This window comes from Poecilia reticulata, chromosome 2 (assembly GCF_904066995.2).
Source record: "Poecilia reticulata chromosome 2, P_reticulata-male-v2, whole genome shotgun sequence".
Lineage (NCBI taxonomy): Eukaryota > Metazoa > Chordata > Actinopteri > Cyprinodontiformes > Poeciliidae > Poecilia > Poecilia reticulata.
The window spans coordinates 29,834,964-29,861,905 of record NC_088831.1 but is presented as its reverse complement, the minus strand read 5'-3'; the positions used below and the strand labels follow the sequence as shown (position 1 = coordinate 29,861,905).

General features: G+C 35.5%; 1 protein-coding gene across 7 annotated transcripts; it reads right to left on the bottom strand.

Moving 5' to 3' along the window:
* Window positions 1-849: 849 nt before the first annotated feature.
* LOC103458831 (muscleblind-like protein 2a) lies at window positions 850-25,069 on the bottom strand. Of its 7 annotated transcripts, XM_081603046.1 has the most exons (10): window positions 24,795-25,068; window positions 19,477-20,030; window positions 16,098-16,262; window positions 15,790-15,996; window positions 15,425-15,679; window positions 12,783-12,836; window positions 12,288-12,444; window positions 7,409-7,444; window positions 6,745-6,839; window positions 850-5,645 (listed from the first exon to the last, which is right to left on the bottom strand). In XM_081603046.1, exons 2-10 carry the CDS (start codon window positions 19,648-19,650, stop codon window positions 5,631-5,633), a joined length of 1,158 nt encoding a protein of 385 aa, XP_081459172.1. In that variant the 5' UTR covers window positions 19,651-20,030; window positions 24,795-25,068; the 3' UTR covers window positions 850-5,630. The 7 variants fall into 7 exon arrangements, with proteins under 7 accessions (XP_081459172.1, XP_081459174.1, XP_081459168.1 ...); XM_081603048.1 differs by lacking the exon at window positions 7,409-7,444 and having other exon boundaries at window positions 24,795-25,069; XM_081603042.1 differs by lacking the exon at window positions 6,745-6,839.
* Between the last annotated feature and the right edge of the window lie 1,873 nt (window positions 25,070-26,942).

The window sequence follows — 26,942 nt, the reverse complement described above, 5'->3', positions numbered from 1 at the left end:
TTGGCCACTGATTACAAAACTTTCTGAATCCTCCCTGCTGGCAATATCTGAGTGTAAATAGTCTCACCGAGTAAATCTATAATAAACATAAATATGGTAAATAAGTCTGGATTTTGATTTTTGTTCCCAACATAGCAACATGTAAAAAAAAAACACACACAGAAGAAAAAAGAAGTGTGTGTGTGTATTTTGGGTCAATGTTTCCCTAAAGGCACAAGAATTAAGCTAATCAGATAAACATTGTGATGCTGGAAAGTATCTCAACGGAACACACTTATTAAAGTGATTGTTAAAGGATCTGGATTTCACAGTCTGCTCTGGTTCTTCCCAAAAAAACCATTCAAGGAGTTTTGTAGTTGCCGGATTTTCCTGAGGTCCATGCAGATTCCTCACATATGGCTTGATTGCTTTGTTGCAGCTGTGCAGAGTAACATCTTAGAAGTAGGATAACACATCATTAAAGAGGAAAAAAGAAGAAAGAAAAATGACGTTCTCAAAAGTGCTGATCGGTAGCCTGATGTGACATTTCTGGAGGCATTTGCACCTGGAAGCTCGCTCTTTGGGATAAGTACATTTTGTCTGAACAATTTAGAGCAAAATAGCAAAAACAAATAGAAAACCTGAGCACAGCATGGAGCTCTAAAGATCACAAACTATATAGATTTCTTGGAAAATTCTGTATGGAAACTTTCAAAATATATAATTAACATGTACTAATGTATGCCAATTACTTACTTAGCAGATAACCTTTAGAGTCCAAACAAAATTCTGATGATAATATGGATTGTTTTGGTCTGATATAGGGTCACAAACATTAAAATACAAGTATAAAAAACAGATTTCACAGCATTGCATGTATATGACATTACTTTATTTGCAATATCTCAAATTTTACACAATTTTGAATTTACATGAACAAAACTGTCCACATGAAATGTATTATTATGCACAAACAACTCCCACCAGGATGCAACCTGATTTCACCAGAATGGCTGCTTTAATAAGAGATGGCTAACTTTTTAAATGAATCATACACATTGCCAGGCTGATCAATCAAATAAACGTCAGGCATGTGAGCATGTCATTTGGGTTCGTCATACAATCTGCAACCACAACTCTAAACTTATCAAATATTAACAAAAACATCTGTCAAATTTATATCACTGAACAACGCAATAGTTTCAGAACAAATACAAACTCAGGATAGATCAAAGATAAGGCAAATATCACAAATAAATCCTCTTAGTCATTTGACAGTTGCCAAAGTGCTGAAGAGAGGCGTTTCTTTCAGTAAGACTGAACATTCTTAATGTCCGAATCCTCGTGTCTTAAATATCCAACCCTGAAACAGCCTCATGCGTATTCCTGCTAAGCTCTTAGTCTGTAAAAGTAATGCAAATATTCAGAAATGTGCTTTACATTTGAAAGCTAAATAAAAAGAAAAGAAAATCTCATATCCACAGCTAGTGACAAACTGAAGTTAAAAGCAATCATACTTTAAAATTGAATACAGCTGCTGAACTATTAATGCTTCAACATTAAATAGAGCAGTGTGTAAGAAATGCACCCCCAACTAGCATTAGAGACAGCGGGGACTTTATATAAGATTTGAGATTTTCAATAAAAAGGGATGGGTAGATTTTTACTAATTTTATTTTTACCTTTAAAGACACTAGTAAGGTCTTGGGTTAGCTAATTTAGCTATGTATGCAGAAAGTTTGAGTGTTTTCGTCCACTGTAGATTGTTTGGTTCTGTAAATAAATTTACATGTGCAGTTCCTTCCAAAAGTATTCATTTTTGTTGCTTTACCAGTACAAGCTTCATAGTAATTTCACAGATTTTATGTTAGAGACAAAGACAAAGCAGGGCATGATTGTGAAGGGATGCAGATTTTCATGCAGATTTAAGTCTGGACTTTGACTGGGACACATGAATCTTGCGATAATCACTTGACAGTAGCTCTGGCTGTGTGTTGAAAGTTACTATGTCCTGCTAGAACGTGAACTCAACTTTAATCTCAAACCCTTTCCAGCATACGGCAGCGTTTCTTCCAGGATTACTCTCTATTTAGTTCATCGCATCTTCATTTGAACTCAGACCAGCATCGTCCCAGGTTAATGCTGCCATGACAATGTTTCAAAAGTAGACCGTATGTTCAGGGCAATATGGTAAGTTAGAATCCTTTTTCACAAAAAAATTTATTTTGTCAACCACAATAAACCACTGTTCTTCAATCACAAATCAATCAAGTTAAGAACGAAGCTTTTGAAAAACAAGAGGAAAATGATTGTCCAACATCCGTTCTAAGCATTTAAACACATTGGGGAAGCGACGCTTTACCAATTTTGTCCTTTTTCATGCATAAATGCTACCGAAGAGTCTACCCTTGGCTGACAGCCAGTGATCTATCCCATCTCTGTGCTCTCCAGCACGAACCCTCCGGGGTGTTTTAATACCAAGAAGTGATGTGAGTGAAGTGATGCACGATTGCTGTAAATCGCTACATCACCCTTTGAGTCAGAAAGCTGGCTCACTCCTACACATGTCAGCTGACAGGGAGCAGTGACAACTTTCTGCTGTATCCCAGAGGCGTAACAGTATTGGGTGGCCTGCAGACCCCCATGTGCCGTTCTGGTCTTTTTACCCTACAGACAAACAAAAGGTGTCACAGTACAGCTTGAGTTGTTTCATGGGGGACTCTGGTTTTCTGCCACACATACAACTTTGGACATAAGCCAAATGGTTACATTTCCTCCACATTTTAGCTATGTGCCATACTTGCTTTGTAACAAACTTCAAGCTGTACTTTTTATGTCTTTCCACTCTTCGTCACTCTTCCCTGAAGGGCGGATTTGCAAAGTGAAACATTAGTAGTTGCGTTGTCAAGATTCTCCCACTGAGGTCTTTGCAGATCCAAAGATATGAAACTTAGGAGGCCTAATTGTTACAGTTACGGTTTCTTTAGGCGTACCAGAGCTTAAAAACAACTGCTTTCCATATGCTTTTGATCTTATGTTAAAATAAATCAAAATCATCTATCCTTTTATGTCCACTTTGTCTTTGTCTATTAAATAAATACCTGTAAAATACTGAAGTTTGTGGCATTTTAGTAAAAGAAAATTAAGGAATTTCAAGGGGTGTGCATAATTTTGCAAAGTTTTCAATCACTTTAATTCCTGACATCCAATTCAATATCTTAATTTCTTTATTACACATTGTATTATTCTAATCTTGTGAAGATCTTTCTGAACCAACTCATCTGACATACTCACGTGAAGCACTTTGTAACATTTTAAAAGAAAGTGCTATACAAACAATCTGAATAGTATTAAATCACAAGCTGTTTTAGTTTCAGACCTTTGTACAAGTGGTACAATGCACTTCTGCACAAAACAAGCAACTTAACGGCCTTGTTTATACAGACATTCATTGTCTCTTACAGGTAACAAGGCAGTGACGAGGACTGGATGTTCTCAGTTTCTTCTTTGTCCTGATTCTTTTATTTTAATAGGCTAAAACTACAAATCAAGGTTTTTAAAGGAACTCAACAGATCCAAAGTCAGTTTAATAAATTACATTCATCATAAAATATAATAGGATACATTTTTAAGTGTCCTAAACTAGGAAAATATCCATATGTACTTATTTTAGTATCAACTAATGAAGTGTAAAATGATTCAAGGTTGGTAAACAAACACAGAATCGCCAAAAGTTTGTAAGACACAGAACTAAAAGATGGAATAGAAAATACAAATATACAAGAGAGAAATTATTCTCTTAAAAGAAACAAATGTCAGTCTGGCTGCTGTGATGGTTTAACCACACAAGTACATTTCACCAAAACAATTTTTACTTCTGAAATTCTATCAAACCAAAAAGTATTTTAACATAGTTTTTAACAATATAATTTTTAAACCTAGATATTAGGTCCTATGCACAGTACACACCTGTTTGAACGCCGGTGAGAAATTTAGTCAAGGACAAAACCTTATCTGAATTTCGAGAAAATACTAATGCACTGACATTGCACTGCAAACTACGCATGGAAATCTATCTCAAACATCAGTGACTTAATTAGTACATTACTGAAGTGATTTGCACACAAAACGTTTGAAGTATTCTCAGATGTCATTGCATGTACAATTCAGTAGCACTATAAAATACAGCCTGCCCTTCACTGGATTTAGAGGTTACTTTTCAGGAACGTAGAGGCCGTCCTTTCCTAAAAACTTTACACTTTCCTGGAACTTTTCCAGAACCTACCAGGTATTTTCCTGGAACCTTTCTGGATTTTACAGGGTACTTTGTGGAACTTTCCTAGAACTTACTAAGTTTTCTTTTCAGGAACCGACACAAAGCTTGCTAGGTACTTTCCTGGAACATACCGAATATTTTCATGAGGCAGGTTGTATTTATGAGGTGGGTTGCATCTGGGTACCTACAAGGTACTTAGGACTGATTTAAAACATAGTAAGTTCAAGAAAAGTCACTTCAAAATGCTGCTCCTTTTCTATAGGAACTCAGTAAGTTTTGAGAAAGTAACTAATACGATTCAGGAAAGTTCCAGGAACTCAAAGTAAGCTCTAAGTTCAGAGAAAGTAACTTCTATACTTTTGTGAAAACATGGACTGTGTTTTGCAATTCTACCTACGATTGTTTAGGCACTTGTAACATTCAAACAAAACAGTTCTGACAATGTTCACACAACAATTTTAGTTTAAATATTAGCAGTTGTATTCCAAGCAATCTCTCATGTCTGAAGCCACTCTTCCTATAGTTTAAACCGTATCTTCTAAGCATCTGACTTGTAATATGAAGTTTATATTGTTAAAAGCACATAACGTTTTATGAGTGGGTCTACTATTTGACATCAGATGAATTATACAGCATTTCCTCTCAGCATAGAGCCTGTCTATGCAATGCAAAGGCACACCAGAAGGTGGAGCACTGATCCAGTTCTCTGGGGATCTCTCTGAGCATTTTAAAGGGATGTCCATAAGCCAGCTATCATTTTATACAACATGAGGTTCAAAGTTAGAATAAGTGCTTTCCACTGGTTTGTTAAATATATTCAAATCTGGCACTATGAAATTGTCATAAAAAAAAACTTTAATTAAATAGCACATTCAAGAAGATAAAAGCAAATGCAATATAGGACCAACTTGACATTTCTGTGACCAAACTTAATGTTTTCAACCATAAATATCTACATACTTAAATGGTTTATAGGTAAGAGCTCTATTCTTTGTGTTGAGATTAGTTCAAAAAAAGATTTTTATATTGTATTTACATTGTTTTGTCTGCTGTTTGTGACTTTTCTAGTTGTAATACCTTTTTAACAGACCAGGTTACTGTACAATGTGTATAACGAGACAAAATGCTTTCATCCTTGACTTCAACAGAACCGGCAAAGGGGGGACAACGCAGCACGGAAAATTATTGAAAATGCATTGAACACAGGCGTAAAAGCGTGCACTTACAGCAAATGCAAACTAACCCTCATTTCAGTAGCAACTTTATTAACATGCAGGTTGTTGTATGGTGTGTGTGATGCTAGTAGATTGTTTGTATGGAGGTTGAAAAGGACCTTTAACTGCTGCGACGCGGCACTGACGTCTGTTTCTGATGGTTACTTGAGGATGATCTGTTCCAAAAGCAGAAGAATAGTTTCACACAACAGGTTTTTAAATACGTTTTTTTTCTTAGCAGTACAACACTTTTTAAATGTTCCATCATGTGATACAGTTTGTTATAATTAACAAACAAACAAACAAAAAGAACAGAGTTGTGCATTTTACAGGACTCTGTACCCTGAACCAAAAATAAAGAAAAGCCTGTTTCAAAGAGCTGGTTGCTTTAATCTGCGACTCAAAATTAAAGGCAATTATTTTCACTGTATGTATTCCACAAATGTATTGAGATACAAAAAAAATGGGAGAAATAAATAGAAGTGAAAAATGATACAATTTTAAAAGATTTTATACTGTTGACAGGTGAAACACAATGATGATCCAAACACATATCCAAACTAGTTTTGATTGGACATTTTGAAAATGCATGGACTATGGATCAGTGAGTGCGGGTGTATGTATGTATTAGACCCTGTTTGTAGGAAGTACAATACAACTTTTTTTGGTCAGAGAAATAAAATCCTACTTGTGTTTTAATATCTTATTTTTGAATAATAACATGTTTTATGTCATATCTGTCCACCCAAAACAAATTACTGTTAAAATGTGTCATTAAAAGCGAAATGTGTAAAATGTGTACATTTTTGTCTTTAACTGCACTTTAAATAAGATTTTGAGTAAAAAATAAGGACTAAAATATTGTTATTATTCTTCTTTTTGGCTTCACTCTCCACAAAGTTACTGCAGGAGTCATAAAAAAATCTCAGTGAAAATGTAACACTTCATGCTCACAAACAGAACATTTACTTCTTAATATAACCTCTTGCTACCTTTTAAGTCTTAAAAAGACGACATTGAACAAAGCACAAAACATGCAATTAAAAAAATAAATACAACACTGTTAAGCTTCCTTAAGAGGTGTTGTCTATAGTAAGGGAAAGGAATGAAATGCAGCCTAGCAGTTCTGCTGAAGGTCTACAGGTACGCAAAGCTTTATGGCTGTAAAGCAAGCATGGCATCCCAATGCTGATGAAGCAACTCCCCTGATTTAAAGATGAAGCACTGATACAGAGCTCAAGGATTTACCACAGAAAGCTTTAAAAAGGAGCAAACCTGATTGGCTGGTGCTGTTGCTGCGTAGGGGACACTTGTGGCAGGAGTGGCTGCTGCAGAGACAGTAGCAGGCGTAGCACTGTACATCATGGGGACTTTTTCAGGAGGGGAACCATGGAAGCAATGAAAAGGGAGGTGGAGCGTTATGGTAACCATAGCAATGTTTCTCGTTCTCTGGCCAAGCAAATATACAATGACAGTAGCGGCAAGCCATCATTGGGTTAGACCAGCAGATGGCATGTGATCACACGGCAAAGCAAGACAGCAAGGGAAAACATAAAAGGAGCGCTAATAAGAAATCTAATTAGGAAATTTGCTCAGAAATTGACAAATACCACAAGTGCACAGATATATATATATAAAAAATACTTAAAAATTGTAAACTTTTAAATGTCAGGAATGCTGAACAAATTTCCTAATTCTTACCAGTAGAGCATAGAAAACCTACAAACAGTGATGGAGTTTCAAAAATAACCATTTGGAACAAAAGATGAAATTTTATACCCAAAGTTTTTATGATCATCAAAGCACAGAGAATGTGCCATAAGAACTCGTATTTCAATAAACAATGACGTTTTGGTTTTCTGGTGCTGTAAAAAATGATTTAATCTTTGTGTTATCTGTTGACTGGAGAACACAGTTTGAAGAAGATGAAATAACATACCAATGTTGTTAGCAGGAGTCATGCACAAGACAGAACCTGTATGATTACAAAATGGGAAGAACAAACTTAGTTAGACCAACACATTAACATCAGTTTACACTGGCATAGTTTAGTAAACAAACAAGAAAGCATAGGAAATACAGTTTATGTATTTATGTGTTTTATTTGTCATGCTGTAAATAAAACACCCAGAAACATTTTGGATTATCTCATTTCCAATATATTTCAAGCTTCTTTTGCTTAAAATGTTCTGTATGCATTTATTTAGGTAACAGCCCTCTCCAGCTCAGTTCTCCATGTCATCAAACAAAATGTGTTTTGAACAAGTTCTTAGATCTGAGTTGGAAATAAAATAGGATAGCTACCAAAGTTGGAATTTCTTGAATGACAGCCAAAGATTTCAATATCCAATGTGAGGATGAGAGCATCAAGTTAAAGTTGCATAAATGAACAGCTTTACTTTTATTAGTATCACATTAAACCAGTCATATTGCCTAATGTCCGTCTCTGAAAATGCTCTTTTACTGTTTGAATCCATAGAGGATATCCTATCGAGTTGTTAGGAATAATTAGCACCACAATGAGAAAAGTCTGATTATTCATGTTCTTATCATTGTGTTCAATTGAGCATACATATTTCTGATCATCATGTTCAAAGTAAGTAAAACCAAACAGGATGTTGCAGCAGTAATTGTTACTATATCTACATTAAGCACTAATACGATTTCCATTGTTGTACTTCGAACCATTCATATAAAAGATATCAAAGTAACACAGAAATACAAACATATTTAGGTGCTTCATATTTTCTTTTTATAGCAATTTGTTGATCCCTACTTATTACTTTTAACTAAAACCTCTTGGCTGCCAGCTAAAAATGCCAAATATTCTGCTGTTGGCTCCAAAAGCAAACAAGAGTCATCATGTCCTCACAGCAATGAAACAAACTTTGATGACTGATGATGGTACTGTTCCTTAATAACAGAAAAAATGGCACTGTATTGCAGACCTACTATAATTTACTCTAGATTTCCATTAAGCATCCCAGATTATGTGGATGTTTGCAAAAAGACTTTAAGAAATAGAAAAAAAACACCAAAAAAGCCTCATTGTGGGCTTTTGTCACCTTTGTCAGCTGAGCTGTGTATTTATTTACCAGCTCTTCATAAGCCCGTCCTTTTTTTAGCTGCTCCAAGGTCTTTTGGTCTGTTTTTGAAGTAATATTGCCAGGCCACACTGCTATGTTGTATACTTTGTTCTGAACTAATCAAAAGGCATGACTAAGATGCACATTTCTTGGTTTTAATACATTTTCAATGGGGACTGCACAGTTTGATAGTGGGGCAAACCTAATGAAACATGAACTGCTGGGATGATAGCCAGCTGTGATGAATGCTTATTACCTTTCCAGATGGAGGGGCGGCAACATTTGATTCTCTGAGATCACTGTTAATGGCATTTCTCCTTGGCATTGCACTAACACGTACTGTACATAATCCACAGGAACAAACTACTAAAATATCTACTTTTAAACAGCACTGGATTACGTTATTTGATCGACTGCACTGCTAATGCCATCCTGATGTCTGTTTGAGTACATTTAGTTTTTTTTACAAACTGATTTTGGATGTTTACTCAGTTAACATCACATGAAATGGAATATTTTTTATGTCCTGGTGTTTAAATACTTACAGCTGAAAGACAATGTTCCCCATATTTTTATCACGGGATTTCACGTTAAAGTAAATATCTCAAAGTAATTAATTTTTAATGTTCGATTGAAAAAAAAAATAAAAAATCAAACATTTTGGAAAACAACTGTCTTTTTTCCTCCTTTTGAAAAAGAGTTGCAGAGATTGAGAAGGTGAAACATAAAACAACAATCCCTTCTGACATCCTGCAGATGTAACTTATAACATAGCTGACCGGCTGCTGCAACAACAATTTTAGTCAATATTTTTTGGATTTAATAGAAAAATGACAGTGTAAATTGTTTTTAATATTCTTTCTCCAAACATAATTCTTCATGGCATACGTCTATAACTGAACAATAACTACAGACGTCTAAAAATGTGTTAAACTGTTTGGCCCATTGCACTACAACACCAACATGTATTTACATCTCCATTTGAAGGAGTACATGTTGGAATACAGGCTTTTTTAAGCCAGTATTTCAGTATTTGTGATTAAATACTAACAATGTTTAATCACAAAGTCCAGATTAGGAGACAATTTCAGAAGAGTCAACAACAACTTAGTATGCCATGAACATCTGCCTGTTCATGGCATACTACATGAACAGGCAGTATGCCAACATTTTGGTCATTATAGTCATTATAGTATCAATGACCAAATGATTGGAACTTTGTTATGATGCAAATGATTGGAACTTTGTTATGATGCAAATGATTGGAACTTTGTGCAAATGATTGGAACTTTGTTATGATGACACAACTGATGCTTTGTGTAAAGCTCAGTGTTTTCACATTGGTAGAAACACTTCTCCTGGAAATATGTACAGCAGTCTGCATTCCATCACACAATCGTGGATGAGCTTGACAGACATGCAATGTTGACAATATATCATCAGATTTACCCTGAAAATTGTACTTTGATATGCACACTTAAGTGTTAAGGTTAAATCCCTAAGTTGAGCTAAGTGTGTTCTGTGCTGGATGGTGAATGTCACACTAAATTTGTTCCATTTGTGTGACTTTGTAACATTAGAACATTTTCAGCACTAATGCCTGTTTTATACTTAAATCTCATTATTTCTCAATAACACTGAGGGGTTTTGGCCAGGTCCTGGGTCTAGTAAACAGGTGAACAGAAGGTAAAATGGGTTAGCTACAACAGGAATGAGAGTCAAAAGGCCAGTGCTCAACAGTTGATTTGCATTTGCATGGCTCCCACAACTTCATTTAAATACAAAAACCTCTGCTAGGCACAAGGGGAGGGGGCTGATAGGGGAACACGGACACACAGCGTTTTTGACCATTCTTGGCCCTACAATTTTCCACTCTGACAAAAACCTCTTGCGGATAGCCCTCAATCTCCATGCTCACGGCAGAACTAGGTGTCAATAGCTGTCGAAAATCCCACTTTTCATGCAGAGTTCACTTTGCCCGGCCTCTTGCCATTTTCTCTTCCATACAGCCAACTACTACTGGTTTTGCTGCTTTATCAAAGTATTGATTTTTGTTAATAAAAATCTTTGTTTCTGTAACATGGGGTTACCAAAATGAACTTTAAAGTAATAAGTATCTAAGTATCTAAAGTCAAATCTTTTGCTCAGAAAAAGGCTTGTTGAAATCATAGCAAATGCTAATAAAACTCAAGAGCCGTTTTTTAATTTGTCAAAAAACAAAACAAAAAAAAAAACAAATTAATATTTGAACCCTTTTGGAAAAACTTGATATATTAGACCCCTTTACTCCCAATATGACCTGCAAATGCATTCTTAGGTTTGAAAGACCATGTAATAAAGTGTTTTTGACATTTATAGAATCACTGAAACCCAGAAATGAGATACAGAGTGCCTTCAATCGTCACTGTATTGACCTGGGATTTTATGTGAGCAACACTAGCAGCACATAATTGAAGTGTAGAAGAAAAAATGATATGAAGTGTTGCAAATTATTCATTAAAGAAATAAAATCAAGGTGGGGCAAGCAATCCAGAGCAGTCAACTGCTTTAAAGAATTACTATTAAATCAAATCAGTCTGATGTGACTTTGATAAATTTCAGGAGTTAAATTAATAAACAGACTTTCTATATAATTGAATCTCAATAAAAAAAAATTCAGAATGAAAGCTTTACAGTTTTGCTTGGTGTCTAATAGTCAAACAGCATCTTGAAGATCAAAGATTAGCTAAACAGATTAAGTTACGGAAAAGTTAAAGCAAAGTTACGTTTCAAAACAATATCCCAAGCTTTCAGCATCTCACAGTTCTCTGTTCAGTCCAGCATGAAAAATTACTAATGCATGACTGCAAATATATTGAATTGCAGGTGTCATTACAGGTTTAATTTCAGCAGTATTGCCATTGCAAAGGATATGTTGAATGCAAATTTGCTGTGCTATTACATTATTACGTTAAGATTATATTTGATCCGATGGAAAGACTTTCAAAGCCCTTGATGTCTAAATCTTGTGCTGATATTAATGGCTTAGATTTTAGTAAGAAACCATAATATCAGTTAAATATTTAAATAAAAATGGAAATTTCTTGCTTTCATAATATTGTGCAGTCCTAATGGAAACCTAGCGAGACATGACAGGCAAGAAGAGAGAGGATTTTTCATAGAAGCAATCAAGAGGTTCATGGTAATTCTTAAGGAGCTGCAGAGATTTACAGCTCAGGTGTAAAAATCTACAGTGGTATGCAGGGAACACAGCAAACGTGGAAAAATCTGAGTTAGCTTTATCAGACAAATATTGACAATTTTTTTTTGACTCAATTGGAATATGAACCAAATGGCAGAAAACAAGCACTACGCATCACTGTGAACACACCAACCCCAGTGAAACACAACCAAGCTTTGGGGATCCTCTTATTTAATTAGGATGGAAAGCTGGTCAGTCGTTCAGTCAGACTTATAAGTATCCTAGCCGAGCCAAAGCTCAGACTTTCTGAACTATCTGAATATCTGTGGAAAAATGCTCCCATCCAATCTGACTGAGCTGGAGTAAAACTCATACCATGCTTGTGACACACTAATGTGTTGATTTATCACATAAAATCAAAATAATACACTTTAAATATTGTGGTTGGAATGTTCCAAACTGTGAAAAGATTTAGCATATGAAATTTGCAAGGCACTGCATCTAAAGGATGTTAATAAAAATTGTGTTAACGTCTCTGATAAGAAGCTCACCTGCAGGATAAAATGCTGCCGTAGCCTGCTGCAACTGTGAATTAGCCAAAGCCTGCTGGTAGTGCAATAAACTGGGTGAAAGGAGAGAGCTGGCCCAGCTGCTCTTCTCCAGGGCTGGTCTCTTTGGTAGGGGCTGCAGGATGCTGGGTGGGAAGGCCTGAAAAGCAACAGAAATACACGTGAAGCCTTATAAATCCTCTCTCATTGTGTTCAACTATAATATCTGCTCTTAAATTGCTAAAGAGTTCATATTTATATTCAAAACAATAATAAAAGATGGGGGAAAACAACCACAGTTGAAGCCTCAAGTTATGATGAGGATAAAATATTAACAAACACAAAGAACAAATTTGGTTGTTTAAGCATTTACTGATGGTGGTTGTGCACAGATAAGATGCTACATGAAGAAGCTGTAAATCACAAATGACAAAAATAAAAGAAGTTTTTTTTTTTAATGACACAACAGCTACATGCAAAGCAAAAGGTGAAAAGTACCAGGTCTACAGCTGCCTCGAGGGGTCGCTTCATTGCTTTGGCGGTCGACTGAGTCTTTTAATAGCAGGCAGCGAGCACATGATGGCAGTGGGCCAATGGGGTTCAAGCGCATTAACATACAGGTAACAGCAAGAAGAGGTGCATCATGGAGGACAGCATTGTGGGAAGGTGAGAGGAAGGGGGAAACAAAAACAAAATAATCTGAATGCAGTATACCACGTAAATATTCATGCACAGTAACAAAAACATATTCTAGGGAGATTAAATTATTAAAAAAACACTAAGTCAATTTGTTTTAATGAGTAGATTTAGCAAAGATTTGCTATGATTATGTGTAAAATACATATACCCTCAAAATGCACTTGATATATTTCACTAGATGAGCTCAGAGGAGGTTAATATGATCAAAATGTAGTAAAATTAGTGGAGCTTTGCATGAATAGCAGAGTTTTAGACCTATTATGCCAATCTTATGGCTCTGAGAGAGGGATATAAATGAAAAAACACAGCAGGCACTGAAAATGTTACTGTTAAATGAAAGATGACTTGGTTTTATGAGAGCCAGCCCAAAGAAGTGCCACAAATCAACAGATGAAACATGCGTCCAGCGTTATAAAACACAGAGTGGAGCTCCATATACTGCATTTACTGCAAAGCTTTGGGTGGAATGATGGATGCCTCCTTTACATAAAAGTACATAAAAGAATATAACTGCTTTTGAGAGTAAAAAAAATTAAGTCTATTAAACAAATATAGCAAATATATGCATAATGATGACACTGAAAAAAAACAAGACAGCTCTTTAGTGTCTCATTGCTTTGAAAAACGACATAAACTCTTGTATATGTCGTATATTATCTTGGAATTATCTGCACTATTCTCCTGACTAATACGCTCATGCAAATAAACCCTTTTGATTCTCTGTAACTTTAGCTTTAGATTAAAAAATGCAAATTAGAAATGTTACAAAAATACCACATTCCTGGATAGTCTGACTCACTGTTATGATGCAGATGTGAACTCAGGAAGAGTGAATAATAAAAAAAAAATCAACCAAAATGTGCATTTTTGTTGAAGTTTGTGCGAATAGTATTTTTCCACAGTTCTTTTTTTAATTAGTTTTCTATGATTTATTTACCTTTAAGAAAAATCAAGTAAAATGTTTAGACAGGTTGCTTACATAAGAAACAGGGATTTAGGAGAAGCGTGTTTACTGTTAGGATCCACCGTACACTACATGACTGTACTGACTAAGCCTTTGCAGATGGCTATGAAGAAATACACATGCTCTAAATTTAGCATTGCGATGGAAAACAAAGTAGCTGTTATTATACTGGAAAGCTGCTATTATATCCAATCATGGTTCCACAGTATCTTCTGCAACAAAAGTGATACTTCTTTAAGCCTTGGAAATGCTGCTATGTGATTTTCTTTTATTCACCAATGTAAAGAGAAAACACTATTTTATATGACAGAAACAATAATTTCATCACTATAAGGTTTCTTTACAACTTGATGTTTTTTTAGCTCATGAAAAAAATATTACAACTTTCTTTGGCTTATTTGTGGGGAATAGAAGAAATTCAAAAAAGAGATCAGGAAAGGTTGACATAATGAAATGGCAACAAAGTCCACATTTTAAAGACGGCAAATCCTGACTATAGATAAAAATGCAGATGGATTTTTTGAAAATCTATCCTTTTATTTCCAGTTTATAATTTCATGACATGTTTGGTTGGCCTATCGCATAAAAATGATAAAATACTTTGAAGTTAGAAGATAACAGGCTAAAATGTGAAAAAGTTTAATTAGTGTTACTGCTTTTGAAAGGCACTGAATTATTCAGCTGGTGAGATTTTCATCAATTCTACCAATAAGATACGCCTGCAGAAACACAAAACAATGATTTCAGTCAAAATTCAGTTTTTCTGTTCAAGTATGTTGAGTATTTTTGAGGTTTTTTTAAAAACAGACTAATTTTAGTAACACGCAACATGCCATATTTTGATTTATTTTTTTTAGCAGTGAAAACTTTTGCAGATGCTACACATCAGCTATGGCACGCATTCAACAAACATCTACTGAAAACAAAATTTAAACCGTTTAAACAATTTGACCTAACTGGTCCCATATGAACATAACAAAGAGTACTTTTGACTTCTGTGATGTGCATGTGCTTATCATTATCTCTTTAGTGGATACTGACATATACATATATAATTACATTTTAGCTTTTGCAAAGCTACTTTTGCTTACATTTGATTTGTTTTATATGTAAATACTGGCTGTTCTTTTATTTAACCATATGTAACAAATTCCTTTTTGTCCCGTTTTATATGCGATCATATTTCCTAGTTAGCAAAATACAGCAGAGCATACTGTGTAAATTGTGCAAGTGAGGCTGTCTGATGGCATATTGGAAGATGTTAGCAATAATGCAGTGCATAACGGTCATGTTTTATGGCGCCATGTAGCAGGAGACTCATGTATCAATTGCAAAGAGATTTTCAATTCAGATTTTCTCTGCTTGAACTACCGGATCTCGCTGGCTAAGACACAGCCTATACGCTGTCACACAGTATGGAGGCGACTGATGAACTTGAGTACTTAAGAGTCATAAGGAGGATAAGGCTCTGTCTTACCATGGCTGCAGCTGTGGCCTGGCCTGCCACCCCGGTCTGACTGACTTGCTGTTGACTGGATTTGATTTTGGCCTGCAAGTGTGCAGGCGGGTGAAAATACTTGCACTTCTCCCTGGAGCAGCGGCTCTTGATGTAGTCCATGCAAACAGTGACTGTATTATCGATGGTGTCAATCATTGGGCTGTCAGTGGGATGAGCAAAGCGGCAATCTGTCTCCCCTCTCGAGCAGTTGCCCCGCTGAAACTCCCGGCACACCTGAAAGAAGTTATTAAGATGGAGAAAGGAGTTTAGCTGCGGTCCATTACGAGCCCCAGAAGAATTAATGTGTTTTTATATTAAATTAAACTTCCCGGAGCTTTTAATACCTCTAATTTGTCTGCACGCGGCAGCTTCTGTGATGGAGAAGAGGAAGATGAGGAAGAGGAGGAGGAGGAACACTGGACCGTGACAGCTGAGCTGCCAGGGACAAGAACTGGGGTGCTGGAGAGGATGTCTGAGGGAATGAGACTCATTCCATGGTTCAAAGGGGTGATATATGACCCATAACCAAGACTGGTATTAGCGCCGAGTCCCTGTGGAGCAGAAGATGTTGACAACGACGGCAGAGGACCTGTGTTACATTTTAGTCACGAAATAAAAGTACGTTGTTGCCGAGTCATTCTAAGGATCTCACCACAGGCTGCAGACTCGGTCCAGGGATCATCAGCTGCATCTGCTGAGCAAGAACAGCAGCGGCTGTCTTCTGCTGGATGAGGTTGTTGCGCCCATTTATCTCCAACTGGGTTTTCAGGTGAGAAGGAGGATGGAGATACTTGCAGTTTTCTCTTGAGCATCTGCCCTGCATTGGGAGAAAAGCCAGAAAGAAATTAAAAATAAACACAGAAGCTGTCAAATTTCCATTTGTATTCATCTTGTTAATGAATACAACTATTGATCTTTGACAAAAGAAACTATGCATTTCAAATACACTCATATAAAAGCATCACCCATTTTACTAAATGGTATAAAAATACTTCAATTTTAATTGTTTAATAACTAAACACTAAGACACGTCAGGCATTATAGCAATATGACTAATACAACTGTAGAGCAACTTTATTTAAAGCCAAATGTTTTAAATATTTCACATCTACTATCTCAGTAGTAAGTTTCAGAAGTATTTCTGACACAAAGAAAAATGTTGTAGGTCCCTGAAACTCTCATATCACAACTTTTCATTGGTTTGTGTGACATGTTGCATCAAAAAAAATTTTTACAAAAATATCCAATCATGTGCCACTTAGCATACATTCTTGATCAACCTGCCTCATCCTAAGACATGAAATTTATGCCCTGCAAATCTAACATTTCACCATATTAGGAGATAATTGGGCAGAGCATGTTAACATCAACATTAATGACATAAATAGCCACAGAAAGGCTTCCTAAAATGTGTCTGTTTGTTTGCTTGGTTGGTTGGATGGATGCATTCAGTCTTCTTTTCCAGCAATGTAGAGCAGCCAAATTTATCTGAGTTGTTATTTTTAATATAGATATGAAATGTTTAATTAAATTTTTTCCTCAGTTTGAGTTTACATAATTGTTTTAAGCATCTGCCTCTTAAATGCCTCGATGCATCTCCTAAAGCTGAAGTGTAAAGTCATCAAAGCAACAGGACAGGTTTTGCGCATTAACAACTCTGACAAGTCATGAGATACCAGTGAGTCAAATATCAAAGCCTGAGCACATTCCTCTTACAGCAAGTTGGGTATGTTAGGACACATTTGTGCAGCACCAATAGTAATTGCCTGGAATTTAACAAATTATATGGACATAGCGTGATGAAGACAGTTAAACATTAGAAAAACGTATAGGTAAAAACATCTTCCTGGGTAGGCAAAGATGATTATTAGGAAAAAAATGTAGTTTAATATTATTTATCTTCCCTCACAGCCAAATTTCAAAGCTTAGACTCAGTGGCTTAAAAGGAATCTTCACTTAATAATACATTCCTTCACTTGGTCAGTGCAAATTCAAGCGCTACAGTTCCCCTCAGTAAATCTATAGGAGTCAGTGGTTCATAACTCAAGTTCAAAAGTTTAACGTAGTGAAGAAAATCATACCTCGAGCATTTTTACAGCACCAAGAACACCTTGCTGCCTAAAGAAGCCAAAAGTAAAGTACCCAGAGAGATAGTTATTTATAGTAATTCGCTCTACGGACTTAAAATCAAAAAGCTTAAAGTATGGCTGCTAAGCATGCAAGACTGGAGAATATATAATTCATTTTGTATTCATTTAAAGAGCTAGTTCCAAGTTTACAAGGTAACAATAAAGCAGAAAGAGCAGCTCTACAAAAATATTCACTTCAATGGCTCACCTCAGTAATTTAATGGACTCCACTCCACAAAAAAAAAAAAAAATCTAATATCTAAAGCTGATATTAAGAAGAATTAAAATAAAGTGCAAAAACTCTTTTAAAACACAAAGAGAAGGTGACAAAATTACGTTAAAAAAGAAAAAAAACTCTGTGGTTACATTTACAGATATGTTTAAAATAATCTAAGTATTATTCCAATTCCCATTTTCAGATAACAAAATAAGGGTTCTATACTTTCTGTTAATGCTTTTAGCCTCTCGACCATTAGGGCACATTGGAGCAGTTCATAAAAGTAAAAGGAAAAGCTCAAGCAAAGACTCAACATGAGAATAATCCCAGGAGCAAGCTGTACGGGACGTGCAACTGAACGGGTTAGAGTGGATTAAGGCAGAACCGGCTCCATACAGGCAAAGGGAGCAAGGATAAACTGGCTCTAATCCAATTGGATGCGAGATTAATTCTTTTAAATATAACCAAATATAACAACATAAGGCAGGTATTTTGTCTTTTTTAATGGAAAATTGCTTGATTGTTTGGGATTTTACATGATATTTGAGAGGACGGTCTTCTAATTTAGTGTGGTTTTGATTTTAAGTGTCTGGAAGTGTCGGCATCTTAATCCGATGAGGGACTTTGAGAAATCTTCATTAGGGAAAATAAACACTCAAAATGGACAGGATTATTTCTGTGTTATTAAAACTTTAAGGGGAAGATTAGAATTACTTATCTTATTAAGTGTCATTTGTTTGATCAGTGCAGTAAACTAAAGTCAACTAAGACCCTACATATTTATTAGCACCTCTGATAAAGAAGCTTGAATCTTTTATTGGATCAGTACAATCTCATTTTCCTGCAGTTCTATGACAGCAAACTTGGAATATTTTAATTTTACCTCACCTCCCTTTGCCTTTTTTTAACTTATAAATCTTCCTTTCTTCAATATGTATGAAATATCTTTACATCTCGTTTAAGTTCAAAGTTTGTAAATGGTGCATTTAACTCAGCAACTATTGAAGCTACTGCTAATATCCATCCATCCATTTTCTTTACACCCTTTCCCTTAATGGGGTCGGCAGGGGTGCTGGTGCCTATCTCCAGCTGCTACTGCTAATAGAAATATCAAAATGTTTCCGTATAAAAGCAAACAAATTTGATAGTTTTACTTCAAATGGTGTGTTTTGGTAGCAAAGCAGTTGTTATGAATCACATTATATTCAGTCAAATAATGTATTGGTTAGCCAATAGTGACAGTGGCATATAGGTAAACATGAGACAAATATATGGGGGAATGTTTCTGCCATAATTCAAGAGCACACATTTTCAGTTTGAAAGCAGGACTTCATGTCTTTCTACTCAAAACTTGCTTTGCTTGTACTCAAAACTTATGCTCTCTTTCAAATATTCAGCGTGCTTGCGAGTCATTTTCAGCTGGCCCTTGGAACGAAAAAGTACCGTCGCCTGGCAACCTCTCAGCCAATAAAATTAAAGTGTTATACTGGGTGTGTTTGTTTTCTTCTAGTGGGTGTGCCAGTGTGGCTACTATTGATTGTAGAAACCTGCGCCGCTATCTAACTATATACTATGTCCAGTAATTTTAATACAACAAACTGTTAATTCTGATAATTTTTCAATCAAACTGTTCCATTATGGGTGAGTTTCACTTTAGAATAAAGAATCAATGACATATATCTTACCTTCAAAGAGTCAAAGCAGGCAATGACTCTTCCATTTTCCACCTGGCAGCTCTTGGGTGGATGTGCAAATTTGCATTCCTCATCACTGCGTGAACAGTTTCCCCGCTGAAACTGGCGACAGACTTCCAATGTCAGCCATTTGGTGTCTCTTACTGAAGACATATTTAGCGCCATGTCCAAGAGGTTTCACCACACAGTAAATGTTAAATGTCAACCTCACGGTTCAAAGAAATCCCACAATAAAAGATGGAGATTAATACGTGTAAGTGTAAATGCAGCTTTGTTCTTTTCTTTTTTTAAAAGAATCCACGTCCAGATGTTATTTCAGCAAAACATTCTTAGGTCATTTTCTTCTCTCCGTTTCTTCTTCTTGTGGCTAAAGTTCAGTAATCTTCTTGGCGCGGAACGTGCGCAGACTTGCACCAAAAGGTTTGCTGTCGAGATTTCATATGTTAGTTCTTAGATTGGTCTTTAAAAACGTAGCATAGGCCAGCTATGACTGGGAACCAGCTTCAGACTGGGGTTGTCTTCTCAAAGGCACTTCTTTTGCTGATCTGAAAGGGAAAAAACACAATTAAAGTTAAAATGCCTTCCAGTAAAAGGTACAATATGCTTATTTAAAACTAGTTATTTTAGGTCATTTTGAAAACTTTTTCAAATATTTTAATGTGGTTGTTTTGTTTTTGCTGTTTCATTTGCACTGTGGTTTCACTACAAAACAGTCAAATTAAAAAAAATATTTCTCATGTTCCTTCTTTTAATAAATAAAGGAAATAGCTCACTAGTTACTCAATGAATAATTGATACTAAGAATTAGTCTTATCTAGGTCTGTCTTAGTAAGCAATAAATGAATTAGTAATAATTGCATAATAAATTTAAAACAAGCTCAATAATTTTGCATGATTTATCAATTTCCTCACAAACTGGATGTCAAAAGTCTTCAGTCTGGTGAATTGCTTTCAACTTGATTTTTTGAACAACAATTTTATTTACAGAGACTCTTTTTGTTGTTGTTTGTAGTTTCAGTTGTTCTGTTTATTTATTTTGGACATACATAATATATTCCAGTTCCAATAGTAAATGTTCATTAGAATTTAAAGTTTATTGATCTTTGAGAATGTGTTCTTGCATTATTATCCCATTACCATGATGAAACTTGAAAATGATCGCAATGACTTCTGAGACAATTTATCATCAAATTTACTATTGTGACAGGTCTAGTCCCATCTGACATGAAACAAAATATAGATTTCTCCTTTCACACTGAAATGTTTCAGATCAATAAACAAATACTGATAAACTAAACGTGTGAAACTTTTCCTTAGGGATTTCCTGCTAGAGAGCAGATTTCCAGGTTCGATCAGATATCGTCCAGTTTGTGAAGAACTAAAGCCGCATTCGGCCATAGGAACGACTTTGAGACACTTTAAGAGACTGGCAGTTGTCATCCATTCATTATTTTCTTTGCATTGGTGTATGATGCATTGCTTTTTCAGATCGTCAGCCTACTTTATGTTAACAGACAGGCTTTAATTAGGTCATTTCTTGATGCCGATACTGAGCTTGAGAATAAAGCATTCTCCTTCTCTGGTCCCTCCACCTGGAACATGGTTCTGGTCAAACACGGGAAGTTCCAATTTTTAACAAAAATATTTTAAAACATGTCTATAAGCACTCAGAAAAACTGCCCTGCTGATATTATATGGAACTGATCTTCAGAAGAGTTTAGTGGATTGTATTATTACTGTTTTTATGTTTTGTTGTTGATGTAACTGGTCTCCCATGCAAATGAGACAATGAGTCTCACAATAGCAAAGGATTAATAATAATAATAATAATAATAATAATAATAATAATAATAATAATAATAATAATAATAATAACAATAATAATAATAATAATAATAATAATAATAATAACAACAATAATACAAGTTGTACCTAGTGACATTGAACTCAACGTTCCCAAATTATGACTAATCACAGTCAAGTCATTATTTGTTGATGAACAATTTAACAATCATTGTAAAATGATGATTAATAAATTAAGTCATTAAAGGTCTGTCTGCACAAACAACAAAAGACAATTCATGAGACAAGAATCAGAAAATCCTGTTTTTAACACCAAGGTATTCCAAGGTTTAGAAGAGTAACATTTAAACAAAACAAATCTAATTATTCAACACGAGTCCAAAAGTCCTTTCAATGAGACACCAGAAATGGGTTTGGAGGGACCTGAAATTGAGCCACTCCAAATGTACAGCAACATACAATGCATACACGTTTCCCTAATCTTGTATGCATCGAGTCGCCAAGAGTCGCCCAGCCCATCATCAAAGATAAATCATCAAAATACCAGTGGGAATTTGTAAAAATCTATTCAGGAAGTACAGGAAGGATTAGACTGAAGACGTTTCCACTGATTATTCAGAAGGTATTATTTATTTCCTACATGGCATTTTCAGTAAAATGTTAATAACAGATTTATTTACAAACCCATTCTTATTTTACATCTTTACAAAGATGCCTGTCTTTTTTCAGGCATACATCAGAAATCTCTCTCAAAAGATAATTAAATAATGCTGTGAGCAAGATCAAAGAGAAAAAAATCTTACTGATGTTTTGTTGGATTTTTATAATCACTGTGCTAAACATTTCTTTAATTAGAGAGACGCTTTGTGGATGCATAAATTGTAGTAGAGTTTAGCATAATTTGAGTGTATTTTGTAGGTGTTTTCGTTTAGGATGGAACATGTCAAATACACTTAAACATGGGTTCAGTTCTGTATGGATTCAATGTTTCATAAAATAAAATGTTTATTAACTATTATTCTTACATACTAAAATGATTTAATTCACCTACATGACTACATGATGTTTTTAGGCCACATTTCCTCATCAAACATTAGCTTGTTGCATGACGCGTACAAAGCCTCAGCTGTTTATCTGCTCGACCGTGTAGCTCAGTAGGGACATAAGGATCAATTAATCAATACCAGTATGTGAATATTTCCGAGCACCAATCTATAGTTGGCGTACACGTGTGCCAAACTTTTGGTTATTGTGCCATTCTACTTCAGCAATACATACTTTTCCTTGTACACTAAAGTTTAAAGGTCAAATGCAGCACTCTTCCAGGTCTGTTAATAATGTTACATGAACATCTGGCCAGAAATCCTGACTCCAAGTACACCACGCCTTATGCAGATAAGAGATAGTAACAAAGAACATAAACACCCGACACTGGAACAGGAAGAGAAACCAGAGTTAAATCTGTACAGTAGATCCACGACGAAAGACGTGGAAAATCATGGTAGTTAACTCATTCATGAACTTAAATCTTTGGTTTCTCCCTCAGAAGAAAAGATCGTGATCAGACTTTAAGACAGACCTCTGATGTTCTTCCTCTTTCTTTTTAGCAACCGTCTGTGAAAAACCAAAGCATACAGCAGCAAATTCCTTTAGGCGCAAGTCAGGAAACGGGTCAAAGAAAGGCTGCCTCCCTCACTCCATGCAGCTCTAAACTGCTTTCTGAAGCTGATAATGAAAGCTAGGAGAACATTTTCAGCTGCCTGGTTGTTACAATCGTGACAGTTAAACACTCTTACCCTCTCCTTCCTGTCCCACCGATTCACAGACTAAAAACTGGATTTTTTTTCCCCCAAACAGTCAAAACAAACTGTCTGCCAGGCTCTGACTAAAACATTTCCAGCCACCCCCTTCCTGTCTGTGTGCTGGGCTCTGGAAAGACCCTCCCAGTTTGAAACCATCCAATAAGAACGTGGCAGCAGATCTGCAGCTGGAAAACTTCCTGCTAACCCACTTATACCTTTAGTGTGACTACTGGAGTCACATTTTTACTCATTGAAAGTACAAAAAAGCACTGGCTCGAATATTTTTAATATTCTAACATGTTCTTAAAGTTAGTTACTTCACAACGAGGCATGTGTCACAAACTGTATTTTAATTAAAGCCTATCTAAATTACAACTCTATAAAAGGCAAGCTTTCATTTCAGATTTATTTTTAGACTACTGTCAAAATCATATGAAACTGTGTTGCTCTCTTATACATGTATTACGTACGTATAAACTTTTGAAAAGGAAACCACATTAATGCCTCAGATTCTTTTGCATCCTAGTCTTGAAACTTCAATTTGTTTCAAAGCATACAGTGAACTTTGACCATGTTTTGGATGATTTTTGTTTTATTCTTAGGCCACAAAGCAGTTCAAACATATAATATGGTTCTACCTAGGATAGAAATATGGCTAATACATTTGTAATTTTTTTTTAAAATGAGCTAAAATTAAATAAATACAACATAGTTTGTAACCTCATTAAATCATCTATTGCTGTCTTTCCAAACTTTTTAAACTCCAGAGGCCCACATTAGCAGTGGCAGTGACTTGTGATCTAATTAATGATTAAGTAAACATTTGCTACTTGTAATCCAATGAAATAGGTGGGTAGTTGTTATTAGTGGTGAGTCAGTAACTGTGGTTTTTGTTTAAGTCACTGGATTTGCAGTTAGAGTAGTGGCTGCACAATGAAAAAGAGAGACAACTTTTCACTTCTTGATTTTTAATCTGTATAAACAAATGTAGTATTTAGAACAGAATATGCCCTTATTTCTCCCTTAGGATGGAAATTCCCAATTTACAGCAGCAAAATTGAAAATCAAATGGAAGCAAGAGGGATATACACTTAAAAAATCACCACAAAAGCAATACTACAGCTATTACTACTTCTACTTCTACTACTACATCTACTACAAATAATAGTAGTAGTAATAATAAATCCACAGCAGACTAGGATAAAACTGTACAGTAAGGAATGAGAAGTAAATGTAAAGCTAACATCCATAAATATTTAAACGTATACTTCAAAGTTTTTTACTTACATACTTAGTAAAACTGCCTGAACAGCCAACACATTGTATTTGATGCATGTATAACTATTTTAATCTCTTGTATCACATTTACCATAAATAAGCTTTCATAAAACAGTTTGGTTATACATTTTGATTTCTGAATTTGATCTTCACACCCTATAGCGATTTGCGACCACCAGTGGGGCCCCGAACCCAACTTTGGGAACCGATAATCTATCTGACGCTATCTTCTGTAACATCTTGTCATCAGCACAGATTGATGGTTGAAGGAAAGCAGTGATTTACATCCTTTTCCTCACCTAAAAATGATGCTTTTTGTACTTAGCTGTCAACCTATATGCAGCACTGTCACTATAAAACACGATGGAGTACCTTAACTGCAATATTTATTAGCTTGTGTCAGCGCTAATGAGAGGATTTGCTTACCTCATCGTTAGGAAAGGATATCACGCAGCAGCAGCAGCAGCAGCAGCAGCCAGGAGGACACACGGACAAAACGGCGACTGAACTAGCGAAAAACAAGATGTCAAGTGTCCCCGATATATCTGTTCAACGGTCCGTCTAATTCCTGCCCTGCACCAAGAATTAAAGCTTGTCCGACCTAATTTCTTCCCCACTTTGCAGCGCTGCAAAGATTTAAGCAACAAGCTTTTGACAGCTTACTGTACGACCGTCATTTTAATGTAATGACGTAGTTTTCCGGGGTGAGCCGAACAGCAAATAAATAAAATACACCCTTATATTAGTCGTTTTAAGCTTGAAAGAATTAACTAGAGGTTACACTTAAACATTATATATTTATCTTAGATATTTCTGACGTCATGATACGAGTTAAGCATAGCAATTGTGTAAGGTGGGTGTGTTAGCACCCCCGTTAGCCGCCACAGAGTGGTACAGTCCACACGAATGCCAGCAGGCTAAAAGGGCAAGGTTTTGCTTGTTACCAAGGAAACAGCAGTAAAACCATGTGGTTTTTTTTAGATTAGTTTATGTAAACACTATTACATGCACACATATAAACAACTCATTAAGAAATGTAATATTTGATTTAGAAAACATAAATTACAATTGCACCAAATGATTCACAATTATTTTGTGGCCAAGAGAAGTAAACGTGTTCATATTTTAATATTAACAAATATATGGTTGACTTCTTGATAATTATTTTTGTTAAAAACTTTTCATTTGTGCAGCTGTAGTCAGAAGCTAATAAATCAGCAGCAGAATGCACCACTGCAGCTACAAGCTCAAGGTCAAATAACATGGAAGCTAACCCAGATAGGATCATGCAGGCAGGAGACAGACAAACACAGAGGAGGAGCAATATTTTCTCATAAAATGCAAAAATATCACTCTATTGTGCAGAGGTTTGAATCTCCCAGATTTCTAGACAGCAGATCGAATTTAAACAGCCTCAGAGATTTGTTCAGATCACAGCACAGCAAAGTTATGGAGGGTCTTCTGGTCAGAAAAGACCGCAAGTACTGGGGTCTGTTTGTCAGTCTGTGTGGTACTGCTGATTAATTAGCAACACTGCTTGTCAGCTAGTCTTTTTGAGGTCTCGACATTTTGTCATTTAAAGAACAACTGAATTAATATTAAGATTATATTACACAAAGTACTCTTTTTGCTAAAGACAGTTGGCCATATTGGATTTCAAGTGTTATCATGAAAAAATTTAGGTAAAATCTTATATATACTCCAATCTTTTCTGGATTTTATTAGGTAAAATACTGGTAACAATTGCACTCTACTATGCCATTAAAATGCTTTTGAAGGCTCTAACCCAAGATGTTTGCTGTCTCTATGTCTCTCTTTGCAACAAAATAAAATATTTAATGTTTTTAGGTAAATGCTTACTTGTCAATAGTGACTAGGTGTCTATACTTGGTTAAATTGATTTGAGGAATTTCTTGAAAAAAATATTCTTCTAGCGGGAATTTTAGAGCTGCATGCTATTTACTTTTGCTCTTAATTGAGTAAATGTTCTTGCTCGAGTTACTTAACAGAATGACAAACAAGAACGGTATGAACCACAATGCATCAGACACATCAGCACCTCTGATAAAACTTTTGGTTTGTAAACAAGCTTCATTGTTCTGATGTCTGCTGAGCCTGTTGGAGGTCAAATAAGCACACTGCCAACAGTTTGTTTATTCTAACACTATTCACTATTGTAATTACTGATTTCAAATGTTTTATTTTGTGAAAAACTGAGATTTGTTTCTTCTGCCTGAATTTATTTTGTAATTATGTGATTTAAGTTTAATAGTACTACTCTTATCCGAGTATATTTTTAGCAACTTTACCTATTTTAAAAATTGATTATCTTTTTTTTAATTTATATACATGTGGCATCTTGAATTATTAACTGAGCCTGGTTTAAAAAAAAAAAAAAAAAAAAACTAGAGTTGCGGAACTGTGTTGTTTTTCTCACATAAAAGTTGGCTTCACAGAGTTTACATCACTTGTCACAAACTGAAACAGTCACCACTATTTTCTCCTTCCTTTGCTTTTTTCAGCCCTCTCGAGGCCACAGAGGAGCTTTATCTGATCTGTCACAGTGACAGATCT

Bases quoted from the DNA above. Each gene is read 5' to 3' on its own strand.
- LOC103458831 (XM_081603042.1), bottom strand. From the start codon at position 19,650: ATGGCGCTAAATATGTCTTCAGTAAGAGACACCAAATGGCTGACATTG. The intron at 12,837-15,424 runs GTAAGACAGAGC...TGCTATTAAAAG, and splicing joins AGGCCACAGCTGCAGCCATG to ACTCAGTCGACCGCCAAAGC. The intron at 12,445-12,782 runs GTACTTTTCACC...GTTGCTTTTCAG, and splicing joins TCGAGGCAGCTGTAGACCTG to GCCTTCCCACCCAGCATCCT.